Source organism: Choloepus didactylus, chromosome 19 (assembly GCF_015220235.1).
Source record: "Choloepus didactylus isolate mChoDid1 chromosome 19, mChoDid1.pri, whole genome shotgun sequence".
NCBI lineage: Eukaryota > Metazoa > Chordata > Mammalia > Pilosa > Megalonychidae > Choloepus > Choloepus didactylus.
The window spans coordinates 25,981,565-26,001,929 of NC_051325.1; the positions used below are offsets into that span (position 1 = coordinate 25,981,565).

At 37.8% G+C, this 20,365-nt stretch overlaps 1 protein-coding gene across 6 annotated transcripts in view; it reads right to left on the bottom strand.

Moving 5' to 3' along the window:
- The window catches only part of PLCB1 (phospholipase C beta 1), an 856,401-nt gene that overhangs the window by 298,191 nt on the left and 537,845 nt on the right, over nt 1–20,365 (bottom strand). For all 6 annotated transcript variants that reach the window (XM_037811315.1, XM_037811314.1, XM_037811311.1 and 3 more), the window contains one exon: nt 9,071–9,217. In XM_037811315.1, coding sequence (XP_037667243.1) covers nt 9,071–9,217 — 147 coding nt within the window. The remainder of the gene's footprint in view (nt 1–9,070; nt 9,218–20,365) is intronic.

The following is a 20,365-nucleotide window of genomic DNA, read 5'->3' on the forward strand; positions in this document are numbered from 1 at the left end:
TCAAAGGCTTAAAGTCTCAAACTGTACAATTTGATGTTTGTCAAGTAATGAGCTGTAAAAATCTAAAACATCAGCAACAACTGAGTGAGGAATATAAGCATTTATGTAAGCAGACTGTTCAAATAGAAAGCAAGATTGTTGGGGGGCGAACATTTGAGAGTATAACTTATGAGACACCTAACCCCTGTTATTCTTGGGACACTGCTTGGTGGACCACACAGTATGAGGGATGGGTCTTACCCAGGTTGGAGGAAAAACCATTAAGGGAAACTTGGCTGGAATTTAACTCTCCAGTTCAAATTGACCCCAAGGTCATTAGAACACTTAAGACCAAAGACTTAAAGCAAACCACAGAAATAGAGACAGGTTATGGAAATACAAATGCCTGGGTAGAATGGGGCAAACATACCATCCAGAGTCTAAACAGAAGTGACTGTTATGCTTGTACAACCAAACAACCCACTGTTCAGATTATGCCCTTCCCCTTGGGGATGAGAAGGCATGAAAGGGAGTTTAAATGTATAACACTCCTCTTTCAAAATGCTACTCCTGGTGAAAGTTGTAGTACGTTGTCCTCCCTTTTCCCTCCAGTCCAGGAGGGAAGTGTCAAAGCCATACCAGCGTCTCACCTTGGTCCCGGAAACCACTCTGCCTGTCTCTCCAGATGGGAAGAAGGGCTCCAGGATCTTGGTACCATGGCTTTGTGTACACAGGTGTGGAATGTGAGCAAGGATAGTACTGGCAACTTCTCCAGCCTAACTATACCCCGAGCAGACCTCTGGTGGTACTGTGGGAAGGGCATCCTCTGGCCAACACTACCTGAAAGGTGGGGAGGAACCTGTGCTCTGGTTCAATTGGCTATCTCATTTAACCTGGCATTTGAAAGTAATAAAAAAGTACCAACCCAAGGCAAAGGAGAAAAGAAAAATGTACAAAGTGTACCTAGTTCCTTCAATAAAAAAATGTTTGTAGATAGTATAGGGGTTCCCCAGAAAGTTCCTAATGAGTTTAAAGCTAAAAATCAAGTAGCTGCAGAATTTAAATCATCCTTATTCTGGTGGGTCACCATCAATAAAAATGTCAATCATCAGCAAAATTTATCAACTATACCAGGGATGTCATTAAAGAAATAGCAGAACAGTTAGATGCCACTAGCCGAATGGCATGGGAAAACAGAATGGCCCTAGACATGATGCTAGCTGAAAAAGGAGGCATCTGTGCTATAGTTGGGGGAAATTGTCGCACATTCATCCCCTATAATACCGCACCTAATGGAACTATCACCAAAGCCCTACAAGGCTTAACAGCCTTATTTCAGAAACTAGAAAAGAATTCTAGCATTAACAACCCACTCATAGAATGGTTGGAAAATTGGTTCGAGAAATGGAAAGGAATTGCAACATCTATTTTAATTTTCCTTATCATTCCAGCCAAAATTTTTATAACAGCTGGGTGCTACATAATCCCGTGTGCTCAAAGGCTAGTTCAAAAACCCATCAAAACCACTAGAATCAAAAATAAGAAAGATCCGTATGATGAGGAATGTGAAAAAGCCCTTAGCAAATTTGAGAATCTAAAATGTGAAAACTAAAAGTGTTTAAAAAAGAAAGAGGAGGGAATCTGTAAGAAAGGAATAAGTTTCGTTTTCACATAGAGACAGCATGGAATAAGGGAAATGGAGGCAAAACCAGTTTAAACAAGCCCCAGACAAAGAGAAGAGAGAATCTGCCTGATGTAAAGAGACATGAGGTAGTATCAGAGGCGGGAACTCATAGCAAAAAAATAAAAATTTGGGGGGGGCATTGGCTAATCAGTTCAAAATCTCAATAATGAGCTAGTTGGCTCTCTGGGATTGGCTGTACAAATTAAAATCTCAAAAGATGAATTAGTTAGTGTTCTCGGATAGGCTGTAACCTCTGTAGTACCCAGTCAATGGGGAAACAGGGGAGGGACTTGCGAATTAGGAGTAGGGGATTTAAACATCGCCATTCTCTTCCTCTGGCGCGCCAGCCTCCCACGTGTTTGGCTGGACGCCCCATCTTGCAAGATTGTAAATAAATTCTTTTCTCCTCCAGAACCGAGAGAGCGTTTATTCCCTTACAGGCACCGCTTTATTTCCGACAATTCCCAACTTTAAGGATATGCCTTATTGACTGTAAGAGCCTCACCCTCAGGGCCTGTACACATTCCTGTATACTTTGTGGGAGGCAAAGTACGGGTTGCTGGGGATACAATGATACGAGCCACATTCCTTTCTCTTACCATCTAGGCAGGGAAGTGAGTACAAATAAAGGAGAAGACCTCGTGTGCCATGGGGTTTACAGTCTCAGTCCAGGCTTATACTGCTGACAAAGATACAGCTATGCCTGCCTGTCTTTCTCTCTTTCTTTTCCTCCTTGGCAACAGAATATTTTATTTAGCTTCTGATGTGCTTCAGGGTCCCTTCCCCAGCCCTGGGGTGAACTGTGATTCTTCCCAACAAGTCATGGTAGTTCCACGGCCTGTACCAGTGAATTCATGTGGTCACTGCTCTGGTGTGACTCTGCCCTATTAACTAATCTAATAGGGTATAAAGGAAAGTTAACAGGGTGGGGGGTGGGGGTGGGATTCTTTAAGAACATTTTTCCTTTCTCTTTACAAACGACACAGGATGGAGACTTTCCCCGTGCCACATGTGGATCTTGTTTCATTAGGAGGTGATGTTTAGCGTGCATTTTCATCTTGAATTCGTAAGGGAAGCAAAAAGATGGAAAGCACCTGGGTGTTTGATGACTTCATTAAATTCATGATATAACCAACCCTCTCTGCCTCTGGACTTGTTGCCATGGGAGGTAATAAATTCCCTAATATTAAAGCCATTAAGTAATAGCATTCTATTACTTACAGCCAAAAGCAGCCCAGCTATTTCCATGTTTCTCCACTATAAAAATGAAGAAACTGAGGCTCAGAAGAGTTAAGTATGCAATTTACATAAAAGGCAAATTTAAACATTGTCTGTTTATTTCTTAAGCTTATCTTCTTTCCATTCTATCTAATCCAACTTTCATAGGTCTGTGGGCGCTTTAAATAAAAAATAAAGTATAAAGGGAAGCGAATGCTAAGGGTTAAAAGAGTGGGAGAGACAAAGAAGCGAGTGACACTCTTAGGTCTGAGTTGGTAGTGAATGACAAACAAGGATACCAGCATGCCTTGGATAATTTTTAGAACTTTTATGCAGCCAAGAACATACGCCAAATAGAGGAGTTGAATAATTTGATAAATTCAGTCAGATAATTTAATTCATCAGATCATCGGGGATAACTGAGCCCTCAAATCTAATTTTTTTTTTTTCCTAAGATGAATAAGGATGTTAATTATCCAGAGAATTACGACTTTGCCTTTCTTGCCGTATAGATGGAGCCATTATCTCCCAAACGGTTTGTAATATGGGAAGGTTTATGAAAAGCTGAAAATGTACAGATTGAAATGATTGTACGCTGTTCTGAAAAGATTTTGTCTTGAGTCACAAGAGTGGATTCTTCAAGGAAAATCAATAATTTAAAACAATCATTACTTGATGTACTGCAAAGACTATCCAAACCCTAGGAAAATGGCCCATGTAATTAAAAATCAACTCATTCCATGCATGTATTTCTCTCAATGATCCTATTTATTTTTCCTACTGTGCATCTTAATATTCAACAAAGGGGCAATAATGAGTAGAGAAATAGGCATAATAATAATAATGTATTGCTAAATTGGTTGTCTTACTGTATATTTAATTTTTACAGTCCTTTTGAATTCTCAAAAGAAACATTCCAAATATCAAATTCTCCTTTTTTGGATTTAGTTTTGGATTTAGACTGGCATGTCTTATAAATACTAATCTTAAAATGTTCCAGGAAAATAAGTAGGGCAATGAGGAGGAGGTGAGAAGGATTTGTTGTTACCTTAATGACTGTGAATCTCTGAGCCATTTTTTTTTAACATGCAAAATGAACTATAGAAGGTATTTAATTTTGCTTGTTTCTATCATTTCCTAAATTCATTTGAACAGGGAGCCATTCCTTTTTCCACTAAATACTTCTAATACGAAATAATATTTCTATAGAAAAAGTTCCCACTTTTTTTTTTAAATTCATTTTCTAGACATTGATTTTCAAATTTAATTGGATTCTAATGTGTTACACTTTGGTTGCATTTTATAACATTTACTTTTATTTACTTTTCAATTATTTTTTATTTTATAATATTTAATTGGTGTTGGGGAGTTTGAATTTGTATATAATAGATGTTTGAATTTTTACAAAGGCCTTTTTGAAATAAGAGTTCTATATTAGGTTTATCTGTAAGTAAAAAAGGAACACCAATAATAATACATGAAGTATAACCAAATTTTGACCCACAAGACAAAAGACAATCTCAGGCAAAACCTCAAGAGCCTGTACCGAAATTTATATGTAGTTTTTGCTGATTATATGGAATTCTCCTTAATCCCCCTGCAGAAAAATAAAAGACTCTGACTGGTACTGGATCAAGGTAATACTGTGCAAATGTGAATTTATATAATGCAAACTTTGGACTAACAATACATAGCTCAGAAAACGGAGCAAGAGAAATTAAAAACAAACAAAATAAAACAAAACCCTAGAGATCAAAACAGGACTTAACACAGTTAATACGGTTTTAAAAAACTGAATTTTTAAAAATATGTGAATTCTAATAGTGCTAGAAATTAAATAATTGGAGATAGAATAGGCTCATTTGGTAAGAAATCATGTGTATTAATCAGCTGGTGGTGATATGAAACCACTGCATGGAATTTTCGAGATCGAGTATTTGAGTTCGCCCATCATCAAAAAATAAGAGCGGACCCTTCTTTCTCCTAGTAGCTGAAAGTTCCACCTTCTGAGAACTGTTGTCCTTTAGTATGTTAACATCCTCACTTTAAGCCAAAGGGACACAATGGAGTCAGGTTTTCTACCATGTCTGTGCACTGAGCCACAAAGAGGGAGAGTGACACTAAGAAGAAATTCATTTGACTAAAAATCCCTAGAGAAATAAAATTAAAAAAAAAAAAATTAAAAGAAGCTAAAAAGAAAAATTTGAACTGTATTCTGTAATTTCATTGTTTGCATTAATAACGAACAATTTTCTTATAACTATTATTGTGTTGTCATAAAGCAAATGAGTAATTACATATATTATGTGAGGCATCAAGACTGATAAAGGAAGCACAGCTATAGAATCAAGACATTAAGTTGGAACATAGGATGGAAAATATCAATGTGGACTCATACCTTCACAAACAAAAATTAAAATATTTATCTTTTCTCCCCATTTTCATGAAATGATTCAGAAACAATGTTTTGGAGTACAGGACCTAATTGCAGTTACTCATAATAGTTTTTCCCACTAAAAGGCACCAGGAATGTAGACCTGGCACCGTGGGACGGAGAACATCTTCTTGACCAAAAGGGGGATGTGAAAGGAAATGAAATAAGCTTCAGTGGCAGAGAGATTCCAAAAGGAGCCGAGAGGTCACTCTGGTGGGCACTCTTATGCACACTTTAGACAACCCTTTTTAGGTTCTAAAGAATTGGGGTAGCTGGTGGTGGATACCTGAAACTATCAAACTACAACCCAGAACCCATGAATCTCGAAGACAGTTGTATAAAAATGTAGCTTATGAGGGGTGACAATGGGATTGGGAAAGCCATAAGGACCAAACACCACTTTGTCTAGTTTATGGATGGATGTGTAGAAAAGTAGGGGAGGGAAACAGACAGACAAAGGTACCCAGTGTTCTTTTTTACTTCAATTGCTCTTTTTCACTCTAATTATTATTCTTGTTATTTTTGTGTGTGTGCTAATGAAGGTGTCAGGGATTGATTTAGGTGATGAATGTACAACTATGTAATGGTACTGTAAACAATCGAAAGTACAATTTGTTTTGTATGACTGCGTGGTATGTGAATATATCTCAATAAAATGATGATTAAAAAAAAAAAAAAAAACAAAAAAAAAAAAAAACAAAAAACAAACAAAAAAAAAAATAAATAAATAAAAGGCACCAGGGCTCACTGGGGAAAAGTCTGCTTCCATGTATGGGGCAGAAAGGAACAAAGTGAGTCTAAAAGATATTGATGTGACAGAAAGAAAGGACATTTTTCAAGATTAATGGGTCATATCAAGAGGAAGGATGGAGAAGCCAATCCAAAAAGGGTTCCACTGGCCAAAGTTGAGACACTTTGAGCACTAAAAAGAGAACAGTGTCTACACATGCAAAATCTGAAAACCATAAATCCATAATGATATGCAGAAAGAAAAAAATTAATATAGATCAAAGGAAGGTGAAAAGAATAGAATGTATATCTAGCCAGTGTTATCATTCAATCATGTTGGCACTACTGACTCATTTATTATTTATATAGCAACGAATGAATTCAAATACATCAGGTGGAAGGCAGTTTTGGACTCAAAAGGATGATTCATAAAATTATTTCATGTTGTGACCTCTAGGTAGACAAAACCACATATAATATTCAAAATTCAATTGGTCATATATTTAATTATTTTTAAGGTTCCAAATATATAATAAAGGAAAAATTCATCATGTGCCAAGGTCTTCAAGTTATATTCTTAGGATCCTATCAAGTATAAAGACCTATGTTCTTAACCTGAGGATCCATGAACCTCCTTGAACTTGGATGAAGAAAAAAAGGTTACACCTTTAATTTTACTAAAGTCAATGTGCTATTTAGCATTTCTTTAATTAATGAATGCAGGCACAAACCACATCAGCAGAAATCATATCATATTCCCATTGTGCAAATATCACAGAAATCATTTTTAATGTGTCAATAAAAAAGACGTTATTATAAATTTGTTTTTTAATAGTTGGTAAAATATTTCAATGGATTTTATTTCCTCTTTAATCCTATGTATTTATTTTATGCATTAAAACTATTCTGAGAAGGCTCCATAAGTCTCACCAGAGTGCCAAAGAGGTCAATAGCACTAAACAAGATGAAGCTCCCTGAGAAGGAAAAAATCACTTACAAATATCATGGACTTATTAACTTGGGTGGTTGTTGCAAAATTTTAGTGGTAAACTAAGTAGACATCATCGTCTTGAGGTTATGGAACATACAGTGGTTTTAAAACATAGCTGTAAATTCTTTGACAGGAACTCTTCCCTTGGAAAACTGTGGTCTTTGTCCCTCCTTTTAAATCTGGGTAGACTGTGACTGCTTTGCCCAATAAAGAACAGAAAGTAGTGACACTACATGATTTAAAGGCTAAGTCCAAAAATGCAGTAAAACTCCCTTCTCCTTTAATGGGACACTTATTCTTACAGCCATGAGCTGCCAAGTAAGATGTCCAAGTGGACGTCCAAGAAGCCCTGGGGCTTCTATGCTCTGAGGCTTCTTGGTAGGCAGTCAGGCTGACAAGTCATCCCAGCCCAGGTGCCAGCCATGTTGGTGAACAAACCTCCAGGTGATTCTGTCCCCCAAACTGTTTGAGTCACTCTTAACCACTCAAGGCTTCCTAACTGAGTCCCAAGACACCATGGAGACAAGATAAGCCATCAGCTCTGTGGCCTGTCTGAATTCCTGATCACAAAATATGGATCATAAGAAAATGGTGGTGGGGTTTAGCATGGGTCAAACAATAATCTAGGCAGTTTGGAGGCATGAAGTCTTTCTTAATAGATAATGCCAGTTGAAAAAAAATCTTCCAATTATCACAGTGAACCCGCAAGTTGCAGTTGAGTGTAAAACTCAGACTATATGGTTCTGAGTAGATGGTCTCAGAATCATCCTGAGTTAGCACATTCTTGCTGCCTGGAAGCTACATTGTTATCTCTGTTTAACACTAATTTCTATCCTAAGCAATTTTTTTATCTAAACGTGGGTTGCCAGGCTAATGCTGGACTTGACCCCGATACAACATGCATTTGAGCTGGGAGGGAACGGATCTCCTTAAGGAATTCTGAAGAAAGAACTACTTGGTACCAGATGGCTGGACCCTGTGAAATTCTCTTTCCCCCTCCTCCGTGGCTGCCCAGTGCCCTGGAGCCCCCTCATCTTTAAGTGCATATAATTGCTGCTCTACCCTGCCACACAACCTTGAGCCTGTGCGTGACAAGCCAGGACCACATCAAAACCATGCCCAACACATGAAGAGCCTCAACAATTCACAGATACAACCTAAGACCTCAGATTTTGGTCTTAAGGTCTATCCAGCCTACATGCATTTGAAGGATAGGCTGTGTAAGCAGGAGGATTACAGCAACCCAGTCTTAAAAAAAAACATTGTTTTCTTGACCAGTAGAATTTTCTACAAACTCTTTTTAAGGCTAGTGATTATAGGCCTGCCATATAGAAAGTATTCTAGAAGAAATGTATTTTGATTATAAAAATATTTTCAGCTTAAAATTTGTATTTATTAAAAATTTTAATTCTAAACTATGATATATATATATATATATATATATATATATATATATATTCTGTTTAATGAACTACCAAAAACCACAGATGGTGATGATCTATTTAGGATTAAACTAGCAAACATACTGTTGTTTTCTTTCTTTATCATACTATTTACAATGAGGTATAGGTTAAGTCATTTACAGGTCTATCTGTTTATATCTAGAGCCCTTCTCTATCTTGAGCAAATAGCAATTCTCCTAGAGCAAACATTATTAAGGCTTTCAGAGCCTTCCTGTAGATGAACACATTTCTCAGAGAACTAGGTAGGGTTGGAAGGGTTTGAAGTCAACTGAAGAATCAGTTCAATTATACAAAAATTTCATTGGTCTGAAAACACTAGGCATGGATCCATTTTAGAAGATTTAAAAACTTAGAGATACGTTGTGAGGAAATGACGATACTGCCTCAAGCACATATGGGTATGACTGCTTATGGGTGGAGACTTGGGTGATGGAAGGCTGCAGAGTTCTCAAGTCTTTTCATAGGAAATGAAAGAAAATACACTTTCACTTCTGAACAACAGAAAATAGAGACTGGTGAAATTTGGTGAGAATGGCTAAGATGATAATAGCCAAAGAACTATAAATTCATACCTGTGAGGTAGGTGTTGTGTGAGGAATTAATGAAATAGTGAGAAAGGGGCTGAGACATGTCTTCATTCAAATCCAGTTTCTCAGGTGACACAACTCCATTTTCTTCTCCACTGAGATAGCGCATAAACCCATCCACTGATATCTGTCCTGGAGGAAGTGAAGAGTGAGAAACAATGTGAATGTAATCATTTCACACGTTGTTGGTATCGTGTTGCTTGAATTTTTTTTCCAGAAAATTCTGTTAGCATCCACAGAATTGTGGCAACAGCCACAAATGCATCTTGTTATGGATAAACAGTAGTCTAGAATTATGCCATTTCAACACAATTATCTTCCAATGACACAGCTAATAAAGAGAAATGTAGTTATATGAGCTCCACTGACTTTCAGAGGATCTAAATAGCTAAACACCAACCCCCTGTTTTTAAATATAAAAACGGTTATCAACTTTGTAGATGGAAACCAACATGTTATCAGTGCTTCTATCTCTGGGTGCTAGAATTACAAATGATTTTCCAAAGTTTCTATGAGGAATATATTACTTTTATAACCAAAAAAGTTATTTAAAGAGGTTTCGGTATTGAAAATGATGTGCCTGTATTTTCAAATAATGATCAAAATTTTTCTCTGAAAGAGAGAATGAGGATGACCACAAATGGGTCTCTTCTAGGAATAGAAATTTCAATGCTCATATGAAAGGAGGCCTTTAATGTTCATATTTAGAATGACTTTGCTTCAAACGGAAGAAATGTTAGTAACAGTTTATTTAGTTTGCTCAGATACCATTTAGAATTTTTTCTTCTGTTGTAAACTTTCTGAGGTGACTAATGTGAAATTATTAAGATAATTCTTTATCTTTATCATAATAATCTTTACAGAATACGTAGAAAGATCCATCCTAATGACTCGGCCCATCACCACAGCTTGTTTCCTCAGCATGAACAATCAAAGCCTCAAAACCACAGAACATTTGTGGCTAGCAAAGTCCTTGTTAGCAAGCGTTTAGAGGGTAGTATCATCTTTTTTCTTGTTGAAACAGTTTTACATTAATATAAAAGTATTATACGCTCATTTGAAAACAAATAGAAAATGAGATAAGCAGAGACGAAAAAGAATGTTCTTACGAAATACCCAACTCTTCTTTCAGAAGCAACTACTATTAAAACATTGGAGAATCGGCCTCCAGAAAAAAAATTCATATGTGTGTGTATATGAAAATGGAATCATATTATATATATTTGATTTAGTAACTTCCTTTTTTACATAATATATTTTTTCATAATATATTATGAACATTGTTATGTGAAAATAAATCCCCTGCAAGTAAATATTTAACTAAAACAGCCTTTCAATGACTAAGTAGCATTCTATTATCATTTGACATTCAAGGTGTTTCTGATTTCTTACTAGTATAAATGACATTGCATTGAATATTCTGGTAGTTAAATCTTTGTACGTATCCTTAATTATTTCATTAGGATGAATTCCCAGAAGTAGAATGGCTAGTTTAAAGACTACGGATATTTTTTAGTCTTTTGATACACACCACCAATTTGTTTTCTGTTAAAGTTCTAACAATGTACTCTTTCACCAATGATGTATGAAAGCATCTGTTTTCTTTCCCCTTACCACTACTACCAAACTGATAGGTAAAAACATGATGCTTAATAATTCTATTTTTTATTGATTTGAGTATTATTTATTCTTGAATGGTAAGAGGTATGCCATTTGTAAATGGCAAAGCTAGCAGGGACTATTTACCACAATAAAATCCTTTCACATCAATGGATTATGCAAAATGATTGATGACTATGTTTCTCAAATTCTGGAAACATTATAGCTCAATCACCAGTAATATTTTTCAGAAAAAAATAAAAAGTGACATTTTTTATTTGCTCTTCTGACAAGAAAATCTGAGTTTTATAAAAACAAAATCTTCCTAAACCAAGTATTAAATTGGAACAATTATTTGCACTATGAGCTTTTAAAAAAATCAAATCTAACATATACCTTGATCATTTCAATAATGATGCTTAAAACGTGCTAAGAAGTTCTCTTGTGTTAAAAATGAAAAATCTGACATGAAGGTGCTCATATTGGTAGGCTTGTGTAGGACCAATTTTTAATAAATACCCTAGTTTATTCTTCCAAATAACCATCATCTAACAAAACGTGATCACTCCAATCATGCTGTCATCAATGAGAACACTGTGATACCTGCCTCTGAAGCCTTCTTTTTGAAATTCATTTGTGGTGGAAAGAACACATCCTTTCAGTCTGGTTTCAATTTTTGGAAACATGCCAAAGTCAATGCCCCTTAGGGCCAAGGCTATTTCCATAGATGGGTTTAAAAGATATTTTGAAGTATGAAATCCATTTTGCGATAAAATTTTATTTTAGAAAATCTAATTTCTTTGTAATCTTGCTTCCTCTTTTCTGTGCCAAGTCCATCTGCCCAGGATCTTCTCAAATTAATCTCCATTCCTCCCCACCTCTCCCTTTCTCCTCTCTCTCCTTACTGCCTATCCATTTAACAAAATTATTGAAAACCTGCCATGTGCTAAAGACACAGAAGAATAACGCAAGCTTTTGTCACAAAGAGCTAACAATTTCATAGAAAATAAGACCTTTTACACCTTAAAAACCAGTGTGTGAGCTCCTCAAAGAAAGGTGCACATATATGTGTTTGTCATCTCGGGAGTCTACCATGATGCTTTGGGCAAAGTAGGTGCTAGATCAATACTTCTTTGGAAGATTACAGTGAATCAAAGTTGAAAATACACTAACATGAAAATGAAAGCTCACCAAGGATAACATAATTTTGTTTGGTTCTTCTTTTTTGATTGGGTCAAATATATTAAATTGCCAATATTTGATGGTTTGTAATCTACACAAATGGCAATGTCAAATAATTCGATGGATAACTCATGACACTCCTTAGAAGATAGGCAGTAAGTTTACCTGTTTTCAAGAGCCAGGAAAAGAGAGTAATGTGACTTTGGAAGAATGTGCATACCAGGGAGTTGTGGGCTGGGTGGAAAGCTCCCAAGCATATGCTCCTCCTAAAGGTATGCGTATTAAAACAATAAAATATTGTGTGGCTAATTAAAAAAAAAACAACTTTTATTAGAGAAGTTGTAGGTTTTTAGAACAATCATTCATAAAATACAGGATTCCCATATACCACTGTATAATTAACACCTTGCATTGATGTGATGCATTTGTCACAAGTAGATGGAAGCACATTTTTACCATTGTACTATTAACTATAGTCCATGGTTAACCATATCCAATTTGACCCCGCATTTGTCTTGCAGGAATAAATATCCTTTGGCCTGATAAGCAATGTTTAAGAGCAATTAAAAGAAAATATATACCAATAGGGCAGGGATGACAAATGAATTTTAATGGTAACAACAACTCCCATTTATTGTTAGTGCCTTCTGAGTACATGCATTGAAAGAGATACTGAACCATGCTTATGATTAATTTTTGATATCTGCCATGGGTATAAGACAAAAAAGTAGAAGTATACTTGCTATGGTGGCTTAGAGCTACTTACCCAGCAAAACATGTTCTTAAAATTAGTCCATTCCTATAGGTGTGAACCCATTGTGAATAGGACCTTTTGATGAGGATACATCAGTTAGAGGGTGGCCCAACTGATTCAGGAGGGGTCTTAATCCCATTACTGAAGGCCTTATAGAGAAGGCCATAAGAGAAAAAGCCAGAGGGAGCAGTCAGAAGCTGGAAGTTAAAGAAACCAAAAGCTAGCAGAGGCTGCCCTGTGCACTGCCACGTGACAGAAAGCCAAGGACCAAGGATCACCAGCAGCCAGCCCCAGAATGCCACAGTCTTCTGGAAGAAAGCATCACCTTAATGAAATCTTGATTTTGGACCTAGCTTCAAAACTGTTGGCCAATAAATTCCCATTGTTTAAGCCAACTCATTGCACTATATTGGCTTCAGCAGCCAGAAAATTGAAACATATGCTGTGTATTTTTCATCCTTAAATGAGAATATTATAATTAAGATATAATTTTCAATATGATAAAGAACATGTGTCAAAGTTTTCTTTAATTCAGTAATAAGGAAACCAGAAGGATGGCAAAGCCATTAAAAAGGGGCATGAGATACTGCTATATACATTTATGGATGTGTCAGTAAAAAAACAAAAACTGGAAAAAGATTGCTAAGTTGTATACAAAACTGCTTAATGTTCTACAGGTCGATTAAACCATAAACTTCTGGGTTATTTTCTATGCCTTTATTATTTCATAGGAGTTGAAGATTTTAACATTTTTCACAGAGATTAAAATCAGTAAAAAAACAAAAAAAAAAAACAACAAACAAGAGTTAGGTGAATGAATATGAGGATTATTTGTGATTATATTAAACTAAAAAAAAATCCCTAGTGAAGGAATTGACCTAACCTTGAATAACAACGTTGAATGACTTTGGAGGGCAATTCAGAATATAATTGTAGATTGCAGGTGGGCAGACAACTGGGACCAACTTTCCAATCCCAAAGTTTTGTGTTGTAAACAAAAGGAAACAAATGCTCAAGGTTTTTGGTGTACCAGATGACGACACAGATACATCAAAGCCAAGAAACACCAATGAAAAAGTGAGGATATAGAGTAATTGGTTTATATTTTAGAAGGTGTCAGCTTTGTCAGGAGACCATTTGCAAAAATGCAGATGTTTTTGGCATAATGAATTATCCTAAAATTTTGTTCTCACTTCTAAAGGCTTCGAGACAGAGAACAGACATTCAGAGTATGGTCCTTCGTTCCACAGAACCTACAGCTGGAATTTTAAATGCACTAGTCCGTCCTTTTCCTTCAGTCTTGCATTCTTGCTGAAAAGCTGCTTGGAATTTTTTTTCTGGTCCACTGAGGAGCAATGAAGAATGAAAAGCCTTGAGAATTACGATAGGAAAAACACCAAGTTTCTAAACAAATTAGTAAGAGTGCAAGAAATCAACCTTCCACTCCCACCAGCAGTAACTTGTCAAGAACAAATTCCTTAACCATAGGATGAGTAAACTATATAGACTCTCAAGCCTCCCCTAGCTCTAAATATTATATGAATTTAAGTGATCTAATATATTGGAGATGGTTACTAGCTTAAATAAAACAAAACGTCCCATATTGGAATGAGATTGTGAAACTCCAAACCACAATTAAAAGCAAAGTTACAATTTTCTGGAATAAACGCAAGAGGAAGAGAAGTTAAGTTCAGAAGGATAAGGTCAACTGACAAAGGTTAAAAATAAAAGTCCCTCACATATTTCTTAATAAAAGATTGGTATGCTTCCAGTTGGACAATAAGTTCCAATAATGGCACTTATTGATCTTCATAAGCATATATATTATTTGAACCACTTGGAGCCAAAGTATGAAAAACAGAAGTCCTTTGAGGAATGACAAAAACACTGCTCTATGAAGCTTTTCTGTTCCAAAGAACTCTGGAAACTGGTATTGCAAAAGGGAAATGATCTGAATTTAAAGGGGAGGAACTGTCTTCATAGAGACACAAGAGAAAGGTGGCATGACAAAAAGTCCCCAGTGGACATTCATATGATTTGTCATTCTTCAGCAATATCTTTGCCGCAAAGAAACTCTCAAGTGTGCCATGCCTTTACACAAATGTCATGGCCATTAACTGCACCTCTGTCTCTTTCTCCCTCCCAGATAATGACTGAGGATCTGCTAGTGACCTCCTGAAGATGTCAAGCAGACACAAATTTGAAATTCTGCTGTGACAAAATGATAACTTCTGGGAATGCTTTAAAACCATTCTGTTCTGTCATGGGATGTATCCAGTAATATTCTGCTGGATATGTTTCATGTTTATGAGTGCATGTCAAAGACTTTCAGTATTTACTGGGATATTTACTGGGATATCTGATGCCTTCTGGAATCAGGGCCATTCCTGGTCTATTCCAGGATACCAAGGTATTCAACAACTATGCATTCTTTTCAGGGAAAAATATGACTGATGTACACCAAAGCACTTTATAGTGTTGATTTCAGGATGCACCATAATGAAAACTAATGGCTACAGTAGCAAAAAATCAAGGAATTCATGCCATAACTGCCTTGTCCCCTGGTGATGGCAGACATCACTGATCAATTTATCCACTAAGTCTTGGCACAGCCTCGGACTCCTTTTCAGCTATTTCAATAATGTTGTGGTGAATGCGTACTCCACTTGGCCACTATCAGTTGATCAGAGAGGGCACATAGGATAGAACTTATTTTCCAACCTCAATCCATGGAAAATATAAAATGACAATTAAAAAATAATTCAACAGAGCCTAAGAGCCACCCAAGTGGGCATGAGGCCAAGGATGATTGCATGACTACACTGAGAGTGAGGAGGTCTTTCTGTCCTGGGAACATGAGGGCAGATATTACTGAGGAGGTAAGATTTACCCTGGATCCTCTGAGAGCTGTGGGCATGGGACCACTCTCCCTGCACTTCCTACTTCCTTACCCTAAACCAAGTTGTAGGATCATATCCCTTAATGCATTTTTTATTTTATTTTATTTTGAGCAGTTGCAAAAACAATACAAACCCCATACACAGAACTCCAGCATACCCCCACCCCCCTCCCCCAATACCCTGATCCACCAACTTTAACATTCTGGCACACCACCATTTCTTTCTTTCTTTCCCTCCCTCCATCCCTCTCTCCCTCCCTGTCATCCATCATCTATTGCTCTGTCCTCTGAACATACGAGAGCAAGCTGCACACATCTTTGAACAAACACTATAATTCACATATACATTTCCCATGAGCAAGAACATTCTTTTATGCAGTCCCATTAAGCACAGCTAAGAAGTTCAAGCAATTTGACATTGACACAAAGCTTATATTCTATATTTCCTTTTTTTTTTTCTTATGTACCATCTGTGTCCCTTTGAGCCTCCTGTCCTCCATCCTCAGATCCCATCCAGGATCATACTTGGCATTTAATTGTCATCTATTTAGACTGTCTTTTTGTTTTCAATTGTGGAAACATATATACAGCCTAAGTCTTCCCATTCCAACCCCTCCCGAGCATTCCATTAGTGGGATTAATCACATTTAGAATGTTGCAATGCTATCACCTTCCTACCATCCATTTCTAGAAAATTCCCTTCACACCAAACAGAAACCCTACACTCATTTCTTAACTCCCCATTGCCCCTTCCCCCGCTTCTTGTAACCCATACTCTACTTTTCATCTCTATGGTCATATTCTCTGATAATTTCTTTGTGTTTACCGTGGGGCTTAAATTGAACATCTTAAATCTATAACAATCTTGTTTTTCTTTGATACCAACTTAACTTCAATAGGACACATAAACTATGTTCCTATACTTCACCATTCCACCACCTTTATGTAATTCTTGTCAAAAGTTACATAGTTTACATTGAGTCCAAAACCACTGATTTATCATTACAGTTTATGTAGATACTGTAGGAAGTAAATAGTGGAATTACAAATAAAATATACAGTAGTGTTAGTATTTATATTTACCATGTGATCTTTAATGGAAATCTTTATTTCTTCATGCAGTTTCAGTCAATTGTTTACTGTCCCTTCGTTTCAACCTGCTCAACTCCCTTTAGCATTTCTTATAGGACTGATCAACTGGTGATGAAGTCCCTCAGCTTTTGATTATCCAGGAATGCTTTCATCTCCCCCTCATTTTTACCCTTCAGGTGATTGTGAATTCTCCAAGTCTCTGATGGTTATTGACTTCTATTTGTATTCTATTGTGGTCAGAGAGTGTGCTTTGAACAAATTCATTTTTTTAAAAAATTTATTGAGGCTTGTTTTATATCCCAGCATACGGTCTATTCTGGAGAAAGATCCGTGATCACTAGAGAAGAATGTGTGTCCCAGTGACCAGGGATGTAATGTTCTATATATGTCTGTTAAAATTCTCTCTCTCTCTCCTTTCTTTGTTTCTCTTTCAGTAGGGCTCCCTTTAGTATCTGAAGTAGGGCAGGTCTTCTATTAGCAAAATCTCTCAGCATTTGTTTGTCTGTGAAAAATTTAAGCTCTCCCTCAAATTTGAAGGAGAGTTTTGCTGGATAAAGTATTCTCGGTTGGAAATTTTTGTCTCTCAGAATTTTAAATATGTCATGCCACTGCCTTCTCGCCTCCATGGTGGCCGCTGAGTAGTCACTACTTAGTCTTATGTTATTTCCTTTGTATGTGGTGAATTGCTTTTCTCTTGCTGCTTTCAGAACTTGTTCCTTCTCTTCAGTATTTGACAGTCTGATCAGAATATGTCTTGGAGTGGGTTTATTTGGATTTATTCTATTTGGAGTTCGCTGGGCATTTATGCTTTGTGTATTTATATTGTGTAGAAGGTTTGGGAAGTTTTTCCCAACAATTTCTTTGAATACTCTTTCTAGACCTTTACCCTTCTCTTCCCCTTCTGGGACACCAATGAATCTTAAATTTGGACGTTTTATTTTATCTATCATATCCATGAGATCCATTTCGATTTTTTCCCCATTCTTTCTTTTGTTCTTTCATTTTCTGTTCTGTAGTCCTTGAGGAGGCTGAATTGCTGTTCAACTTCCTCTAATCTTGTATTATGAGCATCCAGAGTCTTTTTAATTTGGCCTACAGTTTCTTTAATTTCCATAAGAACTTCTATTTTTTTATTTACTCTTGCAATTTCTTCTTTATGCTCTTCTAGGGTCTTCTTTATGTCCTTTATATCCTGTGCCATGCTGTCATTGCCTGTCTGTAGTTCTTTGATTAATTGAGCCAAGTACTGTGTGTCTTCTGATCTTTTGATTTGGGTGTTTGGGTTTGGGTTCCCCATATCGTCTGGTTTTATCATAGACTTTAAGATTTTCTGTTGTTTTTGGCCTCTTGGCATTTGCTTTACTTGATAGGGCTTTTTCTTTTAGGATATGTAGGACTATTCGAAGATGAATCTCTAATTTGTCAGATCTACAGCTTGGTGGCATACACTTTCTCTAACTAACCAGCAGATGGTTTCCGTGAGTCACCTATTCCCCTCAAGTCAGTTCTCCCCACATTTGTCTTTGTGTTGTGTGGGGATCTGATTCTTGTGGAGTTCAATTGGTGTACTAAATTTGGGTGTGCTGTTAGTGCTGTCTGCCCTGAATGAGGGGCGTGTGTCTGAGCGGTTAGGGAGGGAGAGCAGCTTTAATAATCAAACCTCCCAGGTGTTCCCAGAGATTTAAGGCTGTTGCAAGAGTCTAAGCCTTCATTTCAATCTTGCCACAGATTGTCTCTGCCGCTGACCCACAAGTCCTTGGTATTGGTGTAGGTTCCCTGGGATTTTCGAGCATGTCCCCCTTCCCTGCTGTTCTCTTACAGGACCTCTGCTGAGGGAGGGCCATGCCATGTCACAAGTGTGCACCGGCCTCCAGGGAACCACTTCAAAGATGGTTGAATGGGACGCTTTAAATTCCCCCTTTTCACACAGCTCCGCCCTCCCAGCTCTGGGACAATCAACCATGGGTGTATTAAAGGCCCCTGTCCACGGCCGATATTGTGGCATGTGCGCGGTGCTGCAGAAAGGATTCCCTGTCACACTAGGTTTCTTGGCGCAGCTCTGGGCTGTGGGTCCGGCCCCGGGCAGGAGTGTCCCCAGCCCGCTGGGGAGATGGCTGCAAGTGGTGCAGTTTTTTGTCTCCTTTTGGCTCCCCTTTGCTTCCCTGGCCCCAAGACAATCAGCAGCAGGTGTGGGAAGGGGTATACTCCACGCCAGACACCTAGGCGTTAGGCTAGCCCACTCCCACTGTGCTTCACTGTGTGGCTCTCCCCATCATTATCTGCAGCTGCTCCCAGGCTTTTTTTTTTTTTTTTTTAAAGAACTAGTCCTTCTCCAAATGCCAACCCTCCGTTTCCCCACACCACAGGGCAGCCGAGGGACTGTCAGCTGACTCACTCACTCGTTTCAGAATGCAGACTCCTGGTTTCACCAAATGCATGGTCCCTGTAGATTTAGCAGACCTTTGTCAGGCTGGTGCTACACTGGAACTGGTGTTATGGGTCACTTTTTGGTTTTTATCTAGTATTTTTCATGATGGTGTTTTTTTTGCCCTGTCTCACCTAGCCGCCATCTTAGGTTCTCCCCACCAATGATTCTTAAATTTGGATGTTTTATTTTATCTATCATATCCCTGAGATCCATTTTGATTTTTTCAATTTTTTTTCCCCATTCTTTCATTTTCTGTTCTCTGGCCCTCAAGGAGGCTGAGTCGTTGTTCAGCTTCCTCTAATCTTGTATTATGAGTATCCAGAGTCTTTTTAATTTGGCCTACAGTTTCTTTTATTTCCATAAGATCTTCTATTTTTTTATTTACTCTTGCAATTTCTTCTTTATGCTCTTCTGGGGTCTTCTTTATTTCCTTTATATCCTGTGCCATGCTCTTCATCATGTCCTTCATATCCTGTGCCATGCTCTCATTGTCTGTCTTTAGTTCTTTGATTAATTGCGCCAGGTACTGTGTCTCTTCTGATATTTTGATTTGGGTGTTTGGGTTTGGGTTCTCCATATTGTCTGGTTTTATCATATGCTTTAAGACTTTCTGTTGTTTATGGCCTCTTGGCATTTGCTTTACTTGATCTCTAATTTTTCAGAACTGCAGCTCGGTGGTGTACACTTTCTCTAATTAACCAGCAGATGGCATCCGCGAGTCACCTATTCCCCTCAAGTCAGTTCTCCCCAACTTTGTCTTTGTAGTGTGTGGGGATCTGATTCTCGTGGGGTTCAATTGGTGTACTAAATTTGGGTGTGTTGTTGGTGCTGCCTGCCCTGAATGTGGGGTGTGTGTCTGGGTGGTTAGGGAGGCAGGGCAGCTTTAATAATCAAACCTCCCAGGTGTTCCCAGAAATTTAAGGCTGTTGCAAGAGTCTAAGCCTTCATTTCAATCTTGCCACAGATTGTCTCTACCGCTGACCCACAAGTCCTTGGTATTGGCATAAAGTCCCTGGGATTTCCGAGCAGGTCCCCCTTTTCAGCTGCGCTCTTCCAGGACCTCTGCTGAGGGAAGGCTGTGCCATGTCACAAGTGCATGCTGGCCCACCAGGGAAGCCCTGAGCCGCTGGGCTGTGCAGGGGCATTCCCAGCCTGCTGTAAAGATGGCTGAATGGGATGTGTTAATTTCCCCCTTTTTGCACAGCTCCACCTTCCCAGCTCTGGGACAATTAGCTGTGGTTGCACTAAAGGTCACTGTCCACGGCCGATGTTGTGGCGTGTGCACGGTGCTGCATGAAAGACTCCCCATCACACTGGGTTTCTTGG